Raw genomic sequence first — 23,992 nt, forward strand, 5'->3', positions numbered from 1 at the left:
TTTAAATCCCAAGCTGGTAATGGTGGTTTCCTTGGAGGTTTTACATTCTTGATTCCTCTGAGGAATTGCCTGAGCAAAGGGTGCGAAAAAACAGGTGTATCAAAGCTGTATTCTGCTGAAATAGCTGATGCATGTATCTTGATGGAGGAGTAGGACAGGCCTGAATGAAGAAGTTCGGCCAGATACTCCAGAATGTTAGGCATATCTATGTTTGACACATCTTTTCCTCTTTCCGTACACCAGATGACAAACCTTTTCCATTTTCCAGCATAGTTCCTTCTTGTTGAAGGTCTGCGTGCTTCAAGAATAATGTCTAACTATTTGGGAAAGTTCTGGAATAGCTGCTGTTATGTGATGTTCCATGCAGTCAGTTGCAAGGTTTTTAGGTTTGGATGTATGATGCTGTAGTTGTTCTGCGTTAACATCAAAGGCATCAGGGGAATTGTCCACATATTGTTCCGAGACAAGCTCCTCAGTAGTGGGTACCAGTGTTGTCTTGGCCAGTTTGGAGCTATCAGGATTATCCTTGGACGTTCTTCCTTGATTTTCAGTAGTACCTTGTGTATCAAAGGAAGAGGCGGGAATGCATATGCTGTTAGGCCTTTCCAGTTGAAAGAGAGTGAATCCACTTTCCATGCTAATGGGTGGAATGTCCTTGTGCAGAATTTTTTGAGCTGGTGATTGAGAGGTGATGCGAATAGGTCTATCTGTGGCATTCCCCATTTCTTTGAGATGGTCTTGAAGATGTCCGGGTGAAGCTTCCATTCGTGGGCATCCGAAGTGGTTCTGCTTAATATGTCTGCTAGGGTATTGTCTTTCCCTGGTACAAATATTGCCTGTAACTGGATGTTGTAGCTGAGTGCCAGGGTCCACAGCTCCAAGGTCATTCTGCATAGGGGGTATGAATGAGTGCCTCCCTGTTTGTTGATGTACCACATGACTGTGGTGTTGTCTGTCCTTATCATCAACTGGCCCTCTTTGAGAAATGGTTTGAACTTTTGGATTGCCAGTTTTACTGCCAGCATTTCCTTTAGGTTGATGTGCAGTTGAAGTTGATCCTGTGTCCACAATCCTTGCACGCATTTGTCCAGCATGTGGGCCCCCCCATCCTAGGTCTGAAGCGTCTGTTGTGATGGTCTGGCTTGCTTGACATCTGCGAAAGGGTAGGCCTGGGTTTGACTGGCATGCCTGAGCCCACCATAGGAACTCCTGTTTTAAGCATGGAATTAGCGGGATTTCTGTTTCTAGACTGTGTCTGTGTTGGGACCACAAATTCTTTAGGTACCACTGTAGTTTTCTCATATGTAGTCTGGCAAATGGAACCAAGATTATGCATGATGCCATGAAGCCCAAGGCCTGCAGTACTTTTCTTGCTGTTAACTTGTTCAGTTTTGTTAGTGCCAAGAAGTATAGAGGGAGTTCTTTTGTTTTTCTGTAGTCAGGAATGCCATTTGTTTTACTGTGTCCAATTCAGCCCAAGAATGTCCTTGTTTGGGATGGTATCAGCCTTGACTTTTGTAAATTGACTGTGTATCCCAGTGCTTGTAGCAAGTAAATGACCCTTTGTAAATCTGTTGTCAGCTTGCTTTTGTTGTCCCCTTGTAGCAGGCAGTCGTCCAGGTATGGGTAAATTTGAATTCCCTGAAGTCTGCAATGGGCGATTACTGATGCCAGGCATTTTGTGAATACTCTGGGTGCAGTAGATAAGCCAAAAGGCAATGCTGAGAATTGATAGTGCTCTGATCCTGCAAGAAATCTGAGGTATCTTCTGCAGATTGGTCGAATGGGGACGTGCAGGTATGCCTCCTTGAGATCTAGAGTTACCAGCCAAGACTCCTTGCCCAGCATGGGAAGAAGTTGCTGTAAGGTCAGCATTTTGAATTTTGGGACAATGATGTATGTATTTAAGGTGGACAGGTCGAGAATTGGTCTCCAACTTTTTCCTTTCTTGGAACTAGGAATAGTCTGGAGTAGAACCCCTTTCCTTGCTCTGCTGTTGGCACTCTTTCCACAGCTCTCATGTTTGCTAACTCCATTATCTGGCGTAGAGCCTCTGTTTTTGATTTGGAGGTAGATTTGGCATTCCTCTTTGACTGGAAAAGTGTGGAAGTGAAACCGTAACCTTGATCTATGGTTTGTAAAATCCACTTGTCCTTTGTTATGTAGTGCCAGTTCTTTGAAAATAAGGTTAACTTTCCGCCTAGAGGAGCTGCTATTTGTTCCCTGGTAGGCGGATTTAGGGTTAAGTCACTGTGGTTGTGTTGATGTAGTGGCCGTGGCTGTGTCTGTGCCTCTGTTGTTACCTTGCCACTGTCTTCCTCTGTAGGCACTTCCTCTGGATTGGTTTCTGCCTCTGGAACGTCTATTCCTGCCCCTTTGAAATTTTGTGGAGTCAGGAAAGGACCAATTTTTGGCAGGCCAGTTCCTGCTAAACCTTGGGGGTTGAACCTGCAAGAAATCTTTAACAGTTTGAACTGATTTTGCCTTTTCTTCCATTTTCTTCATAACCTGCTGGGCAGATGTACCAAACAAACTTGTCTTGTCCATAGGAGCATCTAGCAACTTAGCTTTAACATGATCCGTAAAGCTTGTTCCTTTAGCCATGCATGCCTTCTTATCACTGTGCCTGTCATGGCTGATCTAAATGAAGCCTCCAGTGCATCATAGCCACATTTTAAGGAATGGTTGCTAACCTGTTGTATGTTATTTACCATCTCTAATACATATTTCTTATCAAGAGATTCATCAGTGGTTAGTTTTTTAGTTAACTGATCCAGCATAAACTCTTGGTATTGTATCATGTGAAACTGACAGTTTAAAGCTCTAGCTGAGAGAGTAGCTGAAGTGTAGACCTTTTTACCCCATCTGTCTAATGACCTTGCTTCCCTTTCAGAAGGAATAGGGTTTTAGCTATGGTCGCGTCTACTGCCTTGGGGCCCTGGGATATAGTTTCTGGGTCTGCAAGAGGAGCCTTGTAAAGGTGGTGATGAGTACCTGGCACCCTGTAAAATCTGTCCGGTTTGGCAGGGGCTGGGGGTAAAGAATCTGGAGCGGAGCAAACATCATTGAAAGCATCATCCACCACAGAGAGAACAGCGGGTATAGCTAAGGGCCTGTGCTGTGGGAGATGCAGAAAAGTCCTAAGTCTTTTTCTGGAGTCTGAAAAATCCTGTTGCTGCCATTGGAACTGTTCTCGCATGGCATGCAAGGTTTCCCCAAAGGAGAATTCTTCTGGTGGGGAAGCAGCTGGGATGGATTCTTCAGCATCAGAATCTTCAAAATTGGAGAAGGGAGCCTCTGGCTGGTCAGTTATGTCTGATTCATCAGCAGAATCATCAGAGGACACTGGCTCGGCGGCTCTGCCCTAGGTCTCTTCTCTGGGGGCTGAGAGGCCCTGTCTGGGTGAGATTGAGATCCTCTAATTAAAGAAATTAAATCTTCTGCCAAAGTAAGCATTTGAGAACTAGAAGAGGGCCTGGATGTGGGTGGTTTAACAGGCACTGTTTTAGTAGTCTTGGCTGCTTTAGCCCTGGCGAAGGCCTTAATGGACATGGCTGCTGGAGGCCTAGCAGCACCACGTGCTGGGGTAGAAACATCCAAGGGGATGGTGTCTGATAAGTCAACCACCGTAGTGGGTAAAATTTCTGAGGTTGTTGCAAGAGTTGTAGCAGGGGCCTCAGTTGTAGGAATAGGTTCAGCTGTACTTTGTTCAGTTTTCTCGGTTTCGGCTGAAACCGAGACACTCGCGGTTTGCTTGACCATGGTTTCGCCGAAACCGCGGACCGCGAGTGTCGGTCTTTAGCTTTGCGTTTTGCTAGATTGGGTAGTCGGAGGATCCGACGGCATAATGTACGCAAAATCAGAACCGAAAAACTGTTCTGCAAACTCCGACCGACGCCTAAGCGTTCGTCGGTTGAAAGAAGCACAGGCCGAACAGGCTGCTACGTCGGGCTGGGCCTAAACAAGGCAGACAGTAAGAGTGGAAATCTTTATGAGGTATTTGTTTCCCACAGTTTAAACAATTGTTAACTTTTTCTGACATCGGCTGAGGCAAGAAAGAGTCCCCAACGGGTACTTAGCTTTAGAAGTCTTCAAGTAGTATTCGTAGAAGTAATCTCTGGATCCGACCGACCGGCACTTGCGAACAGCTTCTGCTTCGGGCGCCACGCGGCAAGAAAGACTGAGGAAAATGGCGTCGGCTGATGCCTTTATACCCGAAGACCAACAGAGATGACGTCGGGTGGAGTGCGACATCAGCCGAAGCCGGACCCGGACTTTGGAATCCGGCTGACTGAAGGGCTGCCTGACGACAGGACAACCCACTTGTTATGACTGCAGATGCATCCATGAAGGACATCGTACACCAATGGCAGACAGGGTCTTGTCATCCTGCTCACACCCGAGTACTGTGTCCCTCACTTTAGGGCCAAACAGGGAAGATGCTTCCACTGGAGCATTAAGGAAGGAAGACTTAAAAGGATCCATGAATAGGCACATCCAGGTGTGACGTCTCAACTACTCCTGAACCTGCAGCTCTTCACGCCCCTTCAGTTGCATATGAAATTAACCTCATGGGCGAATTAGATACCGATTCCAGGGTTGCTAGCTGCGAGGCTACCTTGTCATTTACCTCGTCAGACACCTGTCCTGACAGAGTACCAGAGAGTTCGGAGATGAGGTCTCTGCGGAGTCTAGTGAAATATGCCAGGTAGTTCAAGGACCAAATTGCAAATGTCGATGAAGCAAATACTCGCTTCCGCAGTCTGTCCACCGCTCGGGACTCTCCGATATGCGGGTGAACAGTGCAGCTCTCCTTGGTAAGCTCTTTCTTTGTGGCCACCGCCACCATCGCATCCACTGGTAAACCTTTTGACCAATGTGGATTTTCTTCAGGGGGAGAGAGAATCTTGTCTGGTCCTTGGGTATGTCTCAACAGCATCAGGGTTCCTCCAGGCGTGTTGCACCACAAGGTGAACAAGCTTGTGTGCAGGCGGGGTGACCCAAGATGTAGATGGTAGAGCACAAAAAGCCTGCAGGAAAACGTATTTCTCAGAGGAAGGGTTTTTGGGCTTCCAATCACCCCTCTTTCAAGATTCAGGGAGGTGATCATGGGGACCACCTTCCCCTTCATCGTAACCCGTATCATCTGTAAGGGACTACTCAGGTGAGTCCACGTGCTTCCTCTTACATGATTTTCTTCCTTGGAACCTCCTCACTGGGAGCTTCTGGGGAGGACCCGGAGGAAAGGGCACCCTGCAATAGGGTCTCCTGAGGCTCCTTTTCTCAATGTCCTGGAACAGTAGCCTGTGACATCTGCAACTCAGGGGGAGGACATGGTTGGGGTTCTGATGCCATAGGCTTGTCTACAGAGGTAAGGGCCCTCTCCATTGCCTGGAACACAAGGCCGCTCGAAAATGAGTGGGAGCCCAGAACGAAGGACAACCTCGGAACCAGGGTCACACCCCACTCCATTGAGCCCACTCCCAGGAATGGAGCCTCAAGCTAGATCTGTACCAACAGGGCTTCTGGCACCATTGGTAGTACCATAGCCAGCGTCGGTACTGAACTCGGTACCGAGGAATTTGTAGTCCAATCCCAGGTCTGAGGAAGGCCTGGTTCTGAGGGAACCGAAGGCCAAAGGGTCAGCTCCGGAGCTAAAGTGAGATCCACTATTGGCACCGAAGCTGTGGGTGCCGAGAGGCGTCGATGCAGTGGGCTTCGAAACCTGCAAGGAGGTCTAAGGAGGAGAGTAAGCTGGAGTCCGTGAAGCAGTATTTCCAAGTCCAAGAAGGGACTGGGTTTTTAAATCTGAAGGAATTCCCCTGGCTGTCAGCAGCTGGTCTACAAGGTGCACCACATCTAGTTCGGAGACGCTCCTGGTGGATCTTGTGGATATCCCCGATGGAGACTTTGGGCGCTCCAGAAAGAGGCTATTATACCTGCCCCAAGAAAGGGTCCACAGACCGGAAATATCTGGTACAAAACTTAGCAACAGTTAGACACAAGTAAAATAAAGATGGATAAACTATCAAGACTTTTCAATAAGCACTATATATCAAAAATATCCAAGACTTAGCTGGCTTGAACGTGGATTTACGGCTATGCAGCAAACGAGATCTGAGGTAACAGGGAGAAGGGTGTTGTGGGTAAAAGCTTAGCTCAAGAGTTTTTGGCTGGCATGAGCTTGGTATAACGCCGACTCTGTTCCGAGGACAGAACCGATAACCCATCAGTGATGAATGGAATGAAGATTAACATCAGATTTAAAGATTACCCCGTACACTATTACTATTTTGATCCTTACCCCCAACAAGCAAGAGATCTAGAAAACAATGTAAAGATTAAAAAAAAACTGGGGAAAAAAAAATCAGGATATAAACTTAATCCTCAAGACTGAGAATGACAACTGCATTAACTACCTAGGGTTTTGAATCAGGGGAAGCCTATGAGGAGTCTATAAGGTATGCATCAATAAACTTTAATGGGCATATGTTGCACATGCAGATATGCAACTTTTAAAGTCTATGGACCCATGCCCAAGATTAAACCACCAATGGAAACAATTTATTTGGATCGTAGTTTGATTTACTGAAAAAGCAACCAAAATAAATATAAGCAGACAGTGGGAAAATGCACTGTGACACTTGTGTCATCAGATGTTGAAATGCAGACCTTCGTTGTAACAAAACATTTCAATATCTACAGCAAGATGGTCAATTTGAATGAAAGGAGTTAGAGAGGAAACAGTTGATTTTGGAGTAGAAAAGTAAGTGGTACAATGTGGTCTCAGCTTACCGCAAAATTAGTGATGTGGGATGCTGCTGCCTGCCGTCACACTGAGGGAGATCACTGATATTAATTCAAGTTAATTTTATTTGTTTTTGTGCCTGTTTGCAAATAGCTCATTTGAGTACTTACACAAACAGAAGTGCTGTTTTTTGTTTGCCCTCTCTGCATTTATTAATTCGTGGCTCAGTTTTTAAATCTGTATCACATAAGAACACTGTTAAGTTATGTTGTGTGCCATCTTGTGTGGAGTAACAAAACAAAATGTATGTACTTACTATAACATATACTTTCATTCCAGTCTGTATAATATATGTGGATCCTTGAGCTGCTGGTCAGATTCAATTCGGCATTATCAGTGCTTCAGCTTCAAGTCTTCTTTAAAATGTTTCTTCCCATAATGCACTTCTTCCCTATCTACCTCAGATCTCATTTGACACCTTAAGACCTAGTATGCATGCAGACCAAAGGGCTAAGAAAATGGCAGCAAATGCTTACAGAGAAAAAATAGGTGGAGGCAAAAAACATGTTTGAAGCCTTTTGGGATGTGAAAAGTACAGTTGTGTACACTTACCATAAATGTAGATGTTCAAGTGTATTTACTGTTGCAGTCATCACATTTGGGTTATCTGCTTAAAGTAGCCCTCACTCGGCCTGATTAACAAAGTCTTGGGTCCTACGTCGGTTGCTCTCTCCTTCCAGGACGTCACGGGTATAAAACATGCAGCCAACGCCATTACATCAGTTTTTCTTGCCACAGATGTCAGGTGCCCCCCTAATAGGAAGCAATTAAATCTATAAATATACAAGGTTATACCTCCAACAAAAAAGCAAATACACCAAAAAGCTTTTAAGCATAGTAAAGGAGAGTAGATGTATAGCATAGTAAAGGAGAGTAGAAGTATAGCGAAAAGTAGCAAGGGGACTGGAGGGAGGGTAACCAGGACTGCAACAGTGAATACCAGTTGAACATATACATTTATGGTAAGTGTACACAGCTGTACTATGTTCTTTGTGTTTCACTGTTGCAGTCATCACATTTGGGTAGATTCCCAAAGCTAAGGATGGGAGGAGGAATTTAGATAGGATTAGGACCGGCAATAAGGACCTGCAAGACTGCAGTGGCAAAACCAGCTCTGGATTTAGAGAAAATTGGTACATGGTAATGCTTGGTGAATGTACAGAACTCCAGGTAGCAGCTTCTAGGATGTCCCTGGTAGGGACGCCTCTGAGAAAGGCTGTAGAGGTAGATGCAGTCGTGGTAGAATGGGGTCTGATCCCCTGTGGAATAGGTTTTCCATGGTGCTTATAGCAGAAATGAATGCAATGGCCTATCCATTTAAAATAGTTTGCTTTGAAATAGCCTTCCCCTCTGCCCCTGCAGCAAATGCCACCAGCAGTTCAGATTTCCTTTGAGGTTTGGTCCTGACCAAGTAGAATCTAAGTTATCTGTGCACATCTAAGGCGAGTGCAATATCCATTCTCCTTTGTTCTGTGGATTAGGAAAGAAGGTTGGCAGATGGACACCCTGCCCACATGAAAGATTATGAAAGGCTCCACTGCCATAAGGGCCTGTAATTCAGATGCCCTTCTTGCTGAAGTCATTGCTAAAAGGAAAGCTGTTTTCCAAGAAAGGAATTTTAAATCTGCAGTAGCAGCTGGCTCAAAAGGAGGAAGAGTGAGTTTCTCCAATACAAAGTAAAGGTCCCAGGCTGGAGTTGGAGCTCTCCTGGGTGGTCTTAAATTTCTGGCCCCTCTGAGGAACTGCTTGAGCAGTGGGTGAAGGAAGAGAGGAGGTTCTGTGTTATAATGAGATGAAATGGCTGAGGCGTGAATTTTGGAGGAGGAAAAAGACAGGCCTTTGTGAAGCATCTCAGGTAAGTATTGTAAAATCAGAGGTAAATTGGGCGCTGCTGTGCTCATTCCCTGGGAGTGGTTCCAGGCACAGAATCTTTTCCATTTTTCAGCATAACATTTTCTAGTACTAGGCCTCCATGCCTCTAAAATGATATCCATCACTGGTTTACTGAGGGATGGTAAAGGAGAGATTAGGTAATTAGCCAGGCTGCTAGGTTCAATGTTTGAAAATGAGAGTGCAGAATCTGGTTCTCCTGCTGAGACAACAGGGAAGGTGTCTGAGGCAGGTGCCATGGGGACAAAAGTGACACTGTGCAATAGGGGGTACCACTGTTGGCGTGGCCAGTCTAGTGCAATCAGAATCGTCCTTGGTTTGTCCTGTTTGATCTTTAGTAGTACTTTGGAGAGCAGAGGCAGAGCAGTAAAGGCATAAACTGACAGGTTTTTCCAGCTGAAGGACAGAGCATCCACTTTCAAAGCTTGTTTGTGGGGAATCCTTGTGCAAAATTTGTCCAATTGATAGTTCTGGGGGAGGCAAACAGATCTATATCTGGGCTCCCCCATTTGCTTGATAAGTTGAAAATACCATTGTAGTTTCCTCATATGCAGTCTTGCATATGGAATAAGAATGCAGGAGGCCATGAACCCCAAGGCTTGTAGTATTTGCCTTGCAGATAGCAAGGTCTTTGTGGCCACTTGTTTGAAGTAGGTAGTCAAATGAATTTGTTTCTCTGGCGTGAGGAAAGCCATCTGGGAAGTTGTATTCAAGCTTGCTCCCAGGAATATAATTTGTTGACGGGGTACCAGGTGTGATTTCTTTTCATTTATGGTGTACCCCAGACAAGTTAGAACCCTTTGTACAAAGGCCAGCTGATTCAAAAGTATGTCCTGGCTTTCTGCCTGAATTAGACAATCGTCCAGGTATGGGTATATTTGAATATTTCTTTGCCTGCAAAATGCAATTACTGGAGCTAGGCACTTTGTGAATACCCTGTGCGCAGTAGATAAGCCAAAGGGCAGTGCAGAGAACTGATCATGGGTGCAGCCTGCTTTGAAGCGTAGGTATCTTCTGCAAAATTCCCTGATTGGGATGTGCAGGTACGCTTCTTTTAAATCTAGTGTTGCTAACCAGGCATCTTTGCCTAGCATAGAAAGAAACTTGGAAAGTCAGCATCTTGAATTTTGAAATCACCAAAAAGGTGTTTAGAGTAGACAGGTCCAGGATAGGACGCCATGAATTGTCTTTTCTGGGTACCAGGAAAAGTCTCAAATAGAAACCTTGTCCCTTTTCCTCTTCTGGTACCAAATGAATAGCCCCCATGCTTGAGAGAAAAAGTACTTGCTTTTGGGCCTCTGCCTACTGATTTGGGGGTAGATCTGGCCACCCGCTTGGTGTTGATAAGGTGTGGAAGTGAAATCTGTATCCCTGGGACACTACATTTAAAACCCATTTGTCCTGGGTAATGAGTTCCCAGTTCTTTGCATGAAGAGCAATCTTTCCCCCCAAAAGGGCAGTCAGTTGATAAGTGCTTGGAAGTTTAAAAAAGAAGTCATTCAGACAGTTTCCCATAGGGGGGAGTTTTATTACTCCCAGATTTGGAAGTGGAGACCACCCACTGCTTAGTCCTGTGCGTACCCTGGGACTGCAGCCTGGGAGCTCTGCTGGATCTGGGTTTGGACTGAAGGTCTGGAAGAGGCAGGAAAGGACCAATTCTTGGAAGGCAAATGCCTACTAAATCTTGGAGGTTGTACTTGTAAAATATCTAACAGTTTGCATAGATTTAGCTTTTTCCTCCATCTTTTAAGAACTTCTGCCTTGCTGCCAAAAAGGCGGTCCTGCTTCAAGGGAGAATCCAGTAATTTTGCTTTAACATAATCCAGCAAGGATTGCTCCTTAAGCCAAGCAAACCTAAGTACAGACTCAGTTACAGCAGCCCTGCAAGATGCCTCTAGAGAATCAAAACCACACTGCAAAGCATGTTTTCTAACTCGTTCAGCTGAATGCAGTAAATCCTGTAAATCTTTATTTTCAGCACAATCAGGAATCAACATCAATTTCTGTTTAAGCAATCCAATAATATGCTATTGATACTTGAACATATGCAACTGGCAGTTTAAGGCCCTAATGGCAAAAGTTGCAGACGTGTATACCTTCTTACCCAATCTATCCAGCGCCCTGGAGTCTCTATCAGAGGGGGGTAGGATTTTTGTTAGTAGTTTTAATGCCCTTGGGTCCCTGTGAAATGGTCTCAGGATCCGCAGTAGGATTTTTAAAAAGGAACTTGAGAGTCGGGGACCCTGTAATATCTATCAGGTTATCTGGGAGCAGGAGTTGAGAGTCAGGGGCCAAGTTAAATTACGCAAATGCATCAACAATGTCTAGTACAGGAGGTATGGCTAAAGGCCTGTGCTGGGGCAGGAGTAAGAAATCCCTAAGCCTCTTTTTAGAATCAAAGAAATTGTGACTTTCCCAACGAAAATGCTCCCTGAGAATATGCAAGGTTTCACCAAAAGATAAATCCTCTGGGAGGGAAGCAAGGGGAATAGAGTCCTTAGCATCAGAATCCTCATAGGTAGATAAGTGTAAATCCTGGTCAGAGGAAATAGAAAAGTATCAAACTCAGTCCTAGGTCTCAGGGGGGGAAGGCTGGTTTCCACTGATTAAAGTAATAAGATCTTCAGCCATTCTTATTTGTTTTTTAGGCATAGAGGCCTGACCATGCGGTCTGGGCATCAGTTTTCTAGACATGATTCGAGATTTAGGCCTTGAAAATGGTGTCTGTTTAATACGCAAATCATTAGGCCTGAATACACCCTCAGAAGCCAGTGCCTGCACAGCGGCTCCAGACCCAGCCAGGGTAGAGACATCCGCAGGTTCCACAGTCAAAGCATCTCGCGGCATACAGGACTCAGAATGGGTCTCAGTAGAGGCCTGCGAATCAGAAGTAGTGGGTATCAGGGGCTGAAAAAGTGTCTCACTGAGAACTGGTGACTGGCTTAGGAGAAATGTTGTTAGCAGCTTTGGATCTAGGCGGCCTGTCTCAGTCTTTTTTCAGAATGTCGGTAGTCAGATGGCTGACCGAAGACATACCAGGATAATTGAACAGAGCACCAAAATATTTAGAGGCGTAAATATACAGATGACTGATATTTCATGGTTTAAATAAGGCACAAAACCCGACAGCGAGGTACGTCGTGGTCAAGGCCTAGGCAAGGAATACAGTACGAATGAAAATCTTTATGAGGTATTTGCTTTCCACAAGTAATGCAATTATTTACTTTTACTGACATTGGTTAAGAGCAAGAAAAAGAATTCCCAACGGGGTACTTAGTTTTTAGTTTAAGACTTTGGTTCTGTAACTCGAAAACGAAAATTGCAGGAGTCGGCCGACCGTCACTTGCGAACTGCTTCTGCTTTGGGCAACACTTGGCAAGAAAGACTGATGTAATGGAGTCAGATGCAAGTTTTATACCCCTGACGTCATGGAAGAAGAAAAGTACAGTTTTGTACCTACCATAAATGTAGATGTTCGAAGATCCACATTGCTGCAGTCATAACTTATGGGTAGTCCGCTGTCCTCGGTCGGCCCGAATACCAAAGTATTAGGCTGACGTCGGTCTTGGGCGCTCAAATCTGACGTCAGAGCGTCAAGGTATTAAAGCGCATGACCGACGTCATTTCCTCAGTCTTTTCTTGCCCCAGATGTCAGAAGGCCCTAAAAATAAAGGCCACAGCCAAAAATTGAATAACTCCCTAAAACCATGTACCAAAAAACAGCTACAACCCAAACCATACAACCACTCCAAACTACAGAGGGGAAGGAGGGAGGGAATTGGACTGCAGCAATGTGGATCTTCGAACATCTACATTTATGGTAGGTACAAAACTGTACTATGTTCTTCATCTCACATTGCTGCAGTCATAACTTATGGGTAGAATCCCAAAGCAGAGGTAAAGGGAGGCTGGCAAAATCATAAAGCATTGGGAGCTGCCAAAATGCCCTGTAAGACTGCAGTGGCAAATCCAGCCCTAGATTTGGAATAAAGAGGAAGATGGTAATGTTTAGAAAAAGTGTGCACTGAACTCCAAGTAGCTGCTTCCAAAATATCTTTAGTAGCCACCCCCCTTAAAAAAGCAGTAGAAGTAGCAGTAGCCCTAGTGGAGTGAGATCTGATCCCAGCTGGAATCTCCTTACCATGATGAGAATAGCAAAAAGCAATACAAAGGCCAATCCACTTAGAAATAGTTTGTTTTGAAACAGGTTTCCCCTGAGAACCCAAAGCAAAAGAAACAAACAACTGCTGAGACTGTCTGAACTCTTTAGTCTTGCTCAAATAATAACGCAACTGCCTGTGAATATCCAAAGTGTGCAAAATTTTCTCCCCTTTATTTTGAGGATCTGCATAAAAAGTAGGCAAATGAATAGATTGGTTCAAGGCCACATCTGAAACCACTTTAGGCATAAAAGTAGGGTTAGTACGCAGAGATACCCTGTCCTTATGAAAAATTAGGAAGGGTTCAACTGCCATTAGAGCCTGTAATTCGGAAACCCTTCTAGCAGACGTAATGGCCAACAAAAAGGCAGTCTTCCAAGACAAAAACTTTAACTCAGCCGTAGCTGCAGGTTCAAAAGGAGGTAAAGTAAGTTTTTCCAACACAAAATTGAGATCCCAGGCAGGAGTAGGTGCTCTACGCGGGGGTCTTATGTTCGTTGCCCCTCTAAGGAATTGCTTAAACAAAGGATGAGAGAATAATGGTGGGTCACAGTCATAGTGAGCAGAAATGGCTGCAGCATGAACCTTTATAGAGGAGAAAGACAAACCCTTGTCCAGTAATTCTGTAAGATATTGAAGAGAAACACTCAAATCAGGCCTGGAAACATCAAAGGTCTTTGCTTTGCTCCAAATAAAAAATCTCCTCCATTTATCAGCATAAACTTTCCTTGTACTAGGCCTCCTGGCCTCCAAAATAACATTCAAAACTTGTTGAGGAAGCTGCGACCCTCCAGGTTCTAGAACAGAATATGCCAGGCTGTTAGATGCAGGGACTGAATCCTGACATTGAGGAAATGATTGCCCTCCTGAGTCAAAAGGTGCGGGATCAAAGGCAAAGGGTAAGGTGGTTCCGCACTAAACTCCTCAGCAGAGGGTACCAGTGCTGTCGAGGCCAATCTGGAGCTATTAGAATCATGGAGGGCTTGTCTTGTCTGACCTTCAAGAGAACCTTTGGAAGTAGAGGCAGAGGCGGAAAGGCATAGACGTGAAGATTGCTCCAACTGAATGATAGAGCATCCACTTTCCAAGCTGTGGGATGAAACATTTTTGTGCAAAACTTTGGCGCCTGGAAATTTAGTGGAGAAGCGAACAGATCTATGTCTGGAGTCCCCCATATCATTGTCAACTGTCGAAATACATGAGGATCCAATTTCCACTCGTGGGGATCCACCATCCGTCTGCTCAAAACATCTGCTAAGGAGTTCTGTGCTCCTGGCAGAAACCTTGCTTGAAGAATGAGTTGTAAACTGAGAGCAGTCTCCCACAAAATCATAGCTTGCCTGCAAAGAGGGTACGAATGGGTTCCCCCTTGCATGTTGATGTACCACATGACAGTTGTGTTGTCTGTTTGAATCAACACCTGCCCTGGGAGAAGTAAATCCTTGAAAGCCATCAATGCAAACTGGACTGCTAACATTTCCTTCAAGTTGATATGTAAATGTTGAAGTCTGGCAGGCCACGTGTCTTGAACCCATTTTCCATTGAGGTGTGCTCCCCAAGCCTTGTCCAAGGCATCTGTCGTTAAAATCTGACTCCTCTGGTCAGGTCACAGAGAGTCCCTTGTTTAGGTGACATTCCTGAGCCCACCACAAAAATTCCTTTTGAATGCAAGGTATTATCTGAATGACAGTGTCCAGATCTTGGCAGTGTTGTGTCCATACATTTTTGAGATACCACTGTAGCTTCCTCATATGCAGTTTGGCATTGGGAAGCACCAGAATACAAGATGCCATGAACCCCAAGGCTTGAAGGACTGTCCTTGCAGTCAGCCTGGACCGTAGAGACAACTGATGGAAGTAAAGTGTAAGATTCTTTTGCTTGTCCGGGGTAAAAAAGGCCATCTGGGAAGCTGTATTCAGTCTCACACCCAGAAAGCACATTTCCTGAGAGGGTACTAGACTGGACTTTGTTTCGTTCACAGAATACCCTAGGCACCTTAACACTGTCATAACATACTGTAGATGGTGAAGAAGCTCGTGCTTGTCTTGAGCAAGAATCAGGCAATCGTCCAAATAAGGATAAATTTGTATTCCTCTTAACCTGAAGAAGGCTATCACTGGAGCCAGTACTTTTGTGAATACCCTGGGCGCAGTAGATAAGCCAAAGGGCAATGCAGAGAACTGATAATGTAAAGCCCCAGCCCGAAAACGCAGGAATCTCCTGCAACTGGGCCTGATAGGAACATGAAGATAAGCCTCTGAGATCCAGAGTTACCATCCAGTGATCTTTGCCCAACAGAGGCAGAAGTTGTTGCAACGTCAACATTTTGAATTTTGGAATGTCCAGATATGTGTTGAGGATAGATAAATCCAAGATTGGCCTCCAAGTGTTTCCTTTCTTTGGTACAAGAAATAGGCGAGAGTAAAATCCTAGGCCCACTTCTGACAGAGGGACCTGTTGTATAGCCCCCATTTGAAGAAGTAAAGAAATCTGTTTGTGAGCCTCTACTCTTTGCTGAGGAGGAACGTCTGGCATGCCTTTGAAAGGAGGCAATGTGTGGAAATAAAACTTGTAGCCTCGGTCTATAATGTCCAACACCCATTTGTCCTGGGTGACTAGAAACCAATTTTGCTTGAAGAGTGCCAACTTTCCTCCCAAAGGAGCTACCAGACAGGAAGGATCTGGCTTGCTGGAGTTGCAGGTCATTGGGCCTGTTTACGAAAGGACTGGCCCCTGCCCTCACTTGTAGATTGTGCTGGTGAACTCCACGGTCTAGACCTGAAAGAACTCTGAGCTCTGCCCCTACCACGTCTAGATCTACCCCTAGACTGTGAATCAGAAGAAGGGTAAGTCCAACCCTTAGCAGGCCAGTTCCTGCTAAACTTAGGGGGCTGCACCTGCAAAAAATCTTTAACAGTCTGCATAGACTTGGCCTTGTCTTCCATTTTCTTCAAGAGAGACTCCACAGGAGAGCCAAACAAAACTTCAGACTGCAAAGGAGCATCTAAAATCCTAGCTTTAACATGTTCTGACAAATTCTGATCCTTAAGCCAGGCGTGCCTGCGAATAACTGAACCAGTGGCAGCTACCCTGGAAGAAGCCTGTAAAGCATCAAAACCACACTGCAAAGCATGCTTACCCACCTGATCAGAGGCATGTACCAAATCCTTTAATTCCTTACACTCTATGCCCTCTGCCAAAGCATCCACTTTAGATTTTAACTGAGAAAGGAGAAAATTCTGGTACTTCAACATATGAAACTGGCAATTCAAAGCCCTCATTGCTAAAGTGGAAGAGGTATACACTTTCTTACCCCACCTTTCCAAAGCTCTAGCATCCTTATCCATAGGAACTGGATTCTTTACAACAGAAGCCCTGACACCCTTAGGTCCCTGGCTAATAGTTTCTGGGTCAGCCCTAGGGCTCTTATACAGATATTTATGAGCCTCAGGCACTCTGTAATACCTATCTGGCTTAACTGGCGCAGGAGGCAAAGAGTCTGGATTAAGGGAAGCCTCAGAGAAAACGTCTTGAACAACATCCAAAACGGGAGGTATAGCCAAGGGCCTATGCTGTGGTAAAAACAAAAATTCCCTAAGCCTCTTCCGGGAATCTGAGAAATCCTGACCTTCCCATTTAAAATGCTCCCTCATAGAATGAAGGGTTTCTGAAAAAGAAAAATCCTCTGGAGGAGAAGCAGGAGTGGAATCCTCTGCGTCTGAATCAGAATAAGGAGGAAAATCCTGAATGTCTTCAGCCGAAGACTCTGAGTAATCTGAAGCCTGCTCCAAACTTACCATTTCTGGCTCCACCCGAGGCCTCTTATCAGGAGGGGGCATAGAACCCCTGATTAAAGTAATTAAATCTTCTGCCATTTTAAGCATGTGTTTTTTAGGCACAGAACCTGCAGAACTAGGACTGACACCTGTGGTAGGCAAACCAGGCCTGCCTTTGGAAGGTACCTTAGAGACAGAAGGAGGAGGCCTAACCACCTTAGGCAAAGAAGGAAGAACAGCAACCTGAGAGGCCCCCTCAGCCTGACCGGACTCCTGAGAAGCCACATCTTGCAAAATCAACGTCTCAGTTGAAACCTCGGCCGGATCAACCGAATCCACCATAGTGTCTAAAGAACCGGCGTCCGGAACGGACGAGTCATCCTGCTTGGACTTTAAAGATTTATCTTTGCGTTTCTTCGCGGTAGCGGGCGTCGGAGGATCCGACGGCATATTGTAATTACACCGCTTACCAAATACAAGCCTAGCACAATCTAGCCTACTTTTAATGGTGCGCTTATTAAATCTAGCACAAAAGCGACACCCGACTACGTCGTGCTCAGATCCCAAACAAGGAATACAAAGAGAGTGATAATCCCTATGCGGTATCTGTTTCCCACAAGAAATACAATTATTCACTTTTTCTGACATCCGGAATTAACTGAGGCAAGAAAAAACAAAAATATTCCCCAACGGGGTACTTAGCCCAACTTGGTTTCGGTCTGAAACTCAGAATACGAAAATTTCAGAACGCCGAACGGCACTTGCAAACGCTGCTTCTGCTTTGGACCATGCGGCAAAAAAGACTGAGGAAATGACGTCGGTCATGCGCTTTAATACCTTGACGCTCTGACGTCAGATTTGACCGCCCATGACCGACGTCAGCCTAATACTTTGGTATTCGGGCCAACCGAGGACAGCGGACTACCCATAAGTTATGACTGCAGCAATGTGAGATGAAGAACATCGGCAACTGACGCAGGACCCAAGACTTTGTTAAATCAGGCCGACGAGGGCTACTGCAAGCAGATAACCCAAATGTGATGACCACAACAGTGAAACACGAAGAACATCTGTGCTGCCATGGACTCTAAGAGGAGGATTCCTCTGGGCTTACAAATAGGGAAGAGGGACAGGTGGGAGGATTGTCACATTGGATAGACTGGAATAAAATTATCTATTACAGTAACTACACAACTTTTCTATTCTATTCATTCAGTCCATCTGATTTGACATGCGATTCAGGATCCCAAGCTATGGACACCCCAAGGAGGCATCACGGCAAAGACCATTCAGGATGTTAGCACTGAAGGATGCTGTAGCCGCCCTGGAAGTACAGTCCAACTTGCAATGTTTGATAAAAGTATGCATGGATGACCACGTGGCAGTCACAAATATTTAGTGAACAGGCGCAGAAAAAAAGGCTGTAGAAGTTGCTGTGGCTCTAGTACAATGAGCTCTTGGTTTACCAGAAAGATTTATTAAGGGTATAAATGAAAAAGTGTGATGCAGTTTGATAACTATCTTGACAGTAATACCTTGGACACTTTCCCACTTTGTTATGAGCAAATCAAATAAAAATGTTCTCATTCTTTCTGAATGATTCTGTTCTGTAAAGGTAGAAATGCAACTGTCCATGTACATCCAAGAAATTTAACAAGTGGTTTCTTTTGTTTCCCTAATTTGGAAAAAAGAATAGTAAATGAATGGATTACAAAATACTTGACTCAATAGCCACTTTGGGGATGCTTCCTCTGCCTGTCAGCGTGTCCAGAGTTCCTCAGCTTCTAATGCACAGTGGTTTTCACCCATCATGACTACAGCTGGCAAGTTGATCGCATCACATTCTATGGAGACCTGACTACCACAGACGGCATGTCAATGCTGCCTAACACTAAAGTGCTCTTCTCAATTTAGAAGTGGATTTCTCTTTCCTTGGGTCCTGGCCTAAAGGAAAAAAAAAGATGGCAATCAGAGGTGGGTTACAGAAGACCTCCTACAGTAATAAGATGATTCTCAATCAAGTCCTGAGACCAGCTCTAGAGAGGGCAGCAGAAGTGAGGTCCAGATGCTTCCAGGCTGCAAAAATAGCACCTCTGAGTACAGATTAGATGGGAGGGATATGCCAAGCCTTCCTCCTCCTCCTTCCACAGCTACTCAGATAAGCTTTAGACAACTGACCCGGGGAGAAGTGCTGCTTACACTTCATAATGCTACCTCCCCCCGGGTAGTTATGAGATGTACCTTTCATAGGCAGTACACTGTCCGCTGCAGCAGAAAAAGGGACATATACTTTACTTTTCACTACTCATGGGGAACTTGACTGATGCTGGAGCAGCAAGGACATCTTGGGGATGGACTTGCCTCCAAGCAGTGTATAACAAATGTTTTCCCTACTCTTAAAAATCTACCATAACCTTCTGGTTCTGTAAGATAACACTGCAGGCATTTTCCCTATGCTCAAGGTCAGCTGAGATTTTTGTTTGCTTTGCATTAACTGTGTCAGCCATTTCCTGGCTTTTCCAATTCTTGATTGATACTAGAATTCTGCAAATTCAGGAGTTCACAATACATGATCTGATGCACCTCAAATAGACAAAATTGAAGGAAAGAACATTTCAACAGTTTGATTGACTTTGGAGTACTGAGGGAAAGAACCCCATCCTGCCATTAGACTGCAGTCTCAGACATCCAAGGTTACTGACAGTACCTCACATAACTTTTCCATCAGACATTGACACAATCTGGCAGAAGAAACTATTAGGACAGAGTGTTAAGCAGTACTACAGATAAGATCACTGGATGAATATAATTCATAACTGTTCAGGAAAAGGGAGACCTGGAACAGAGAATCGTATGTAAAATTCAGTATTTGTAAAAAGTAAAACTCTGCACTTCCTCACAGGTATAGGCTTTAACTACAGCTAGAATAAAATATAGTTATGCAAGTTACACTCGCCTATAATAGTAAACATTCAAATTCTTCACTGCTGCAGTAGACTACAAGTTGCATCCTGCTGAGGATACAGCAACCAGCCATCTTCCAAAAGCTTTGATCTCCCAAGCTGTCACTCTGGCTGATTACAGGCTGGTGATCCTCTTAGGAAGGGAGCTACATAAATGGCCAGAGTAACTAAAAATCTTCAGGACTTTCTTGCTCAACAGAAAATGTGGAATTCATCCTGAACAGGCTATATTTACATCTATACTTATATCTACATTATATCTATATCCCCATCCATCCCACAATAACTATATATAAGAGGATGCAGCTACTGCAGCAGTGAGGAATACAAACCAACTGTTATAGGCAAGTACCACTAACACAACTGTACTATGTTCAGCATTCTCACTGCTGCAGTAGCCTAAGGGTAGACTATCATAGCTTAGAGGAGGAAGGATGAGTTCAGGGGTCTCTGGAAAATGGTCCTATTAAAAGACAACTCTGGACTTGGAAGAGGGATCCAGCTTACATTGCTCTGTAAATGTATGCATGGAGGACCACATTTCTTCCTCTAGAATACTCCTAGAGTCCACCCCTTTCCAGTATGTCATCGTAGTAGCTAATGCTCAAGTAGAATGTGCCTTAACACTGCCTGCAATAGATTTTCCATGGTGGCAGTAAAAAGACACTAGGGGACAGCCACTTGGAAATAGTCTGTTTAGGCACACATTGACCTTGCTTAGTCCCAGAATTGGAAACAAATAGCTGATTAACTTTCCTAAAGGACTTGGTTCTGTCAAGATAGCATCCAAGTTATCTATGCAAATCCACTGTGCATAGAACCTTTTCTCCCTTGTTTTTAGGTTCTGGATAGAAAACAGGGAGGTCAAAGGCTTGATTTAACATGAACTTTGAAACAACCTTAGGCATAAAAGAGGGATTTGTGCATAGAGTGACCCTGTCTCTAAAGAAAACAAGACAGAGTTCTACCATCATGAAAATTTGCAACTTCAATACTCTACTTGCAGATGCCACAGCAATCAGAAGAGCAGTTTTCCAGGTAATGAACCTTAAATTATCTGGGCAGCCAAGTTTAAAATGTAACATAGTTGTTTTTTCCTAACAAAGTAGAGATCCGACAGTTCCAAGACGGATGCAAACTAAGTAATAGCTTGTTTCTAGCTGCCCCACTGTAAAAAATAAGCTCAGCAGAGGCAGCCAGTACACTCGTCTTTACGGGTGAATTTCAGTAACTGGCTAGTAAGCACACTGCCTGGATGAATAAAAATAGAGAAGACTGGGGAAAAAAATCAGCTACAAAAAGTGAAGAAGAAACTGACTAGGGAGAGCCCTGCAGCTGTTCAGCAAAAAGTAATGCAACCTTCAGACATGACCTCCAATAACCTATATGATGATGAAAGACAACTGCATACAGACCTGGTTAAAACAAATGGAAGAAGCTTTAAACAGATATTCATATGAGATGATAAAGCTGCAAAAAGCAGAGGTCGAAATAAAGAAAGGTCTGGCTGAATAGGAGACTGCTCAGGAAGAGATGTTTAAAAAATAGAATTAGAGGACAGAGCACATAGGGAAAACTTGAGATTTTCAGCTATAGTAGAGAATTTGGAAGGAACAGACTGCATTAAATTTATGAAAGCACAAATAAGCAACTGGACTGGTATTCCAGAGCAGGACTTGTTAGTTAGCTCCAAATCTACTTATAAGAAAGCAACCTAAACTTGGAATAGCAAAGATGCAATCCTACTAGCAGAAAATTGATTTTGTCAAAACTGGCAGAAGGACAAAATACTAAAAGTGGGAGACAGCAGAGTGCTTGTGGAGAGTTATTACTCACTCACACCAGGCAAAAAAGTAAATTAATTCCACTATTCAGAGAATGTCGAGATGCAGGTGTGAAACTCAAACTGCTGCATCCAGCTGTCTTCCAAGGTATTCTTCCCTCGAGGGACAAAATCATTTTTTTTTATGAAGTGCATGCTAAGGATAAAAAACAAAAGTCTGTCCAACAAAAACTGAGCTGTGAAACGGGAGATTTGGTTTCTTGTTCCTGTGGTAATCAAAAGAAACAGCGAGACTGCACCGGTGAAACCACTTCCAGTATTTTAATGGAAAATGTTGAAGATAAGGAAGGGGACACGAGAGTTGACTAGAAGAATCAAGAGTACATTGATAATGAAGCTGAGCCAGGATTTGGGTGATGGACGGTAATAAAATCAGTAACTTAATGTAGGATTACAATGCAATAACTATATTTGTGAAATATGACAGCACAAGTAAATCTGGAAATATTGGACTTCAAAATTTGTTTGAAGAGTGGTGAACTCTAAAGTATATGCCCTACTTCATGTCATTAATGTTCGGAAAAATGCTTTGGGGAGAGGAAGAGGGGAGAATGCTAAGTAAAGAAAGCACTTTATTTTCTTAATAGTACTTATCTGTGTCGCATGGTTTTATTTGCATGCTATTTTAGGGTGTAATGGGGATTGTATACAGGTGCTTTCTTTTCTCCCCTCTTCTCTTTTTCTTTATGTACAGTTTTGAAAACATAAGCAATGTAATGATAAAAAAGGGGAGCTTGGTTATGGGGCATGACAGAGTTAAAAAAAAATTAGCTTTTGTTCTTTCCTGCATCAGGAAAGAAATGTCGTGTAAAATCTTACCACAACCATATACATCCTCTTCCATGTTGCAGTATTCTGTACATATGGGTTTTCTCCTCTTAGTAGCCGAACGTCTGGCCAGTATACAAAAGATTTCAGTCACTGTATGGTGCGTGGGACATCTGACGTGGCTAGCAGAGCATGGGCCATAAAAGTGATGCCTGGACGCAACAGACCTCAGAACTGAGCGGCTCAGTTGGAACCGGTCCTAAAGGGTAATGCTAATCATGTGCTATCCAAAAAGGGAGCTGCTATACAGCAGGAGGGTTAGGAGGGAGGAAAGGAATACTGCAACATGGAAGAGAAGGACATCTATGGTTATGGTAAGATTTTACACAAATTTTCATTGTCCTAGTCACATGTTGCAGTATTCTGTGAGGAAGGGGGAGGTGGCCTAGTAGAACTCTCCAGGAATCCATATAGGATAGCCCTAGAAAATCTAGCTCTGGCCGTAGAAATGTGGTCTAACTTATGTTTGGTGAAGGTGTGTGCAGAAGACCAAGCGGCTGCTTCAGGAACAGTGGAAGTGTCCAAACCCCTGAAGAAGGCCCAAGAAGAGGCCATTGTCCTGGTGGAGTGTGATTTGACAGTACTTTGCAAGAATTTACCATGGTGTTTGTAGCAGCAGGTAATAGCCTTGGAAATCCATGTTGAAATTGTTTGCTTAGATACTGCTTTCTCCAGGACCGGGGTGGAAGGATCTAAATAGTTGGTCTGCCTGTCTGACGGATCTGGTTTTGTGTAGACAGAATCCGAGTGGTCTGTGCACATCCAGGGAATGAAGTAGTCTCTTGCAGTCTCCTTCTGGAGCGGTAAAGAAGGCGGGCAGGTGGATGGCTCAAGTTAAGGAAAGGTCATTAACCACCTTGGGCATGAAGGAAGAGTTGGTTCTCACTTACCCGGTCTGTGTGGAATACTAAGCGTGGAATAGCCATGAAGGCCGGCAACTCAGACACACTCCTAGCCAAAGTCAAGGCCACGAGGAGGACAGACTTCCATGTATGTTTTAGGGAAGCTTTGGCAGCTCTCTCAAATGGGGGAAGTGCGAGCTTCTCTAAGACATAGTTCAGGTCCTACGGAGGGGGGAGAGGTTTCCTTGATGGCCTAGAGATGAAGCACACCCTTAAGGAACAGCTTTCCAGGTAGTCTGGAAGCTAAAGGGGGGTCCAGAGGAAGACATGCAGAAATGGTAGATAAATGGGTCTCAATGGATGAGAATGCTAACCCTGTCTGCAACAGTTCACACAGGTAAGACAGTACTAGAGGTCTCGCTTTGCAGCGGGTCCAACTGCCTTTTGAGACACCATATGCAGAATCTTTTCCACTGTGATAGGTAAGATTTCCTGGTATTAAGTTTCCTGGCCTCCTGCAGGACAGAGAGCACATCCTCATTGTAAAGGTGTCTGAAATGGATCAGAATCCTATCACCCACAGAGTGAAGTGAAGAGTCTGCCACTGTGGGTGAATTTGGGTTCCCTTGTGCTGTGTGAGAAAGTCCACTCTGAGGGGGAACTTGCAGTGATTGCCCTTGGATAGTTGTAAGAGGAGGGGGAACCAATGCTGTCTTGACCAATATGGAGTCCCTAGCAAGATTTTTGGTCTGTCCTGCTGGATCTTCAGCAGGACCTTTTGAACAAGGGGGAAGGGTGGAATACATAGAGAAACATCCCTTTCCAGGAAACTGAAAAGGCATCTGCTGCCATAGCCTGTGGTTCTGGTAGTCTGGTGCAGAA

General features: G+C 44.4%; 1 protein-coding gene across 1 annotated transcript in view; it reads right to left on the reverse strand.

Annotated features, from left to right (window-relative positions):
* The window catches only part of TTC14 (tetratricopeptide repeat domain 14), a 1,552,254-nt gene that overhangs the window by 1,047,436 nt on the left and 480,826 nt on the right, over positions 1–23,992 (reverse strand). Inside the window, exon 6 of the mRNA XM_044070762.1 lies at positions 20,916–21,012. Coding sequence (XP_043926697.1) covers positions 20,916–21,012 — 97 coding nt within the window. The remainder of the gene's footprint in view (positions 1–20,915; positions 21,013–23,992) is intronic.

This window comes from Protopterus annectens, chromosome 4.part1, assembly GCF_019279795.1.
Source record: "Protopterus annectens isolate FY-2018-M chromosome 4.part1, PAN1.0, whole genome shotgun sequence".
Lineage (NCBI taxonomy): Eukaryota > Metazoa > Chordata > Ceratodontiformes > Protopteridae > Protopterus > Protopterus annectens.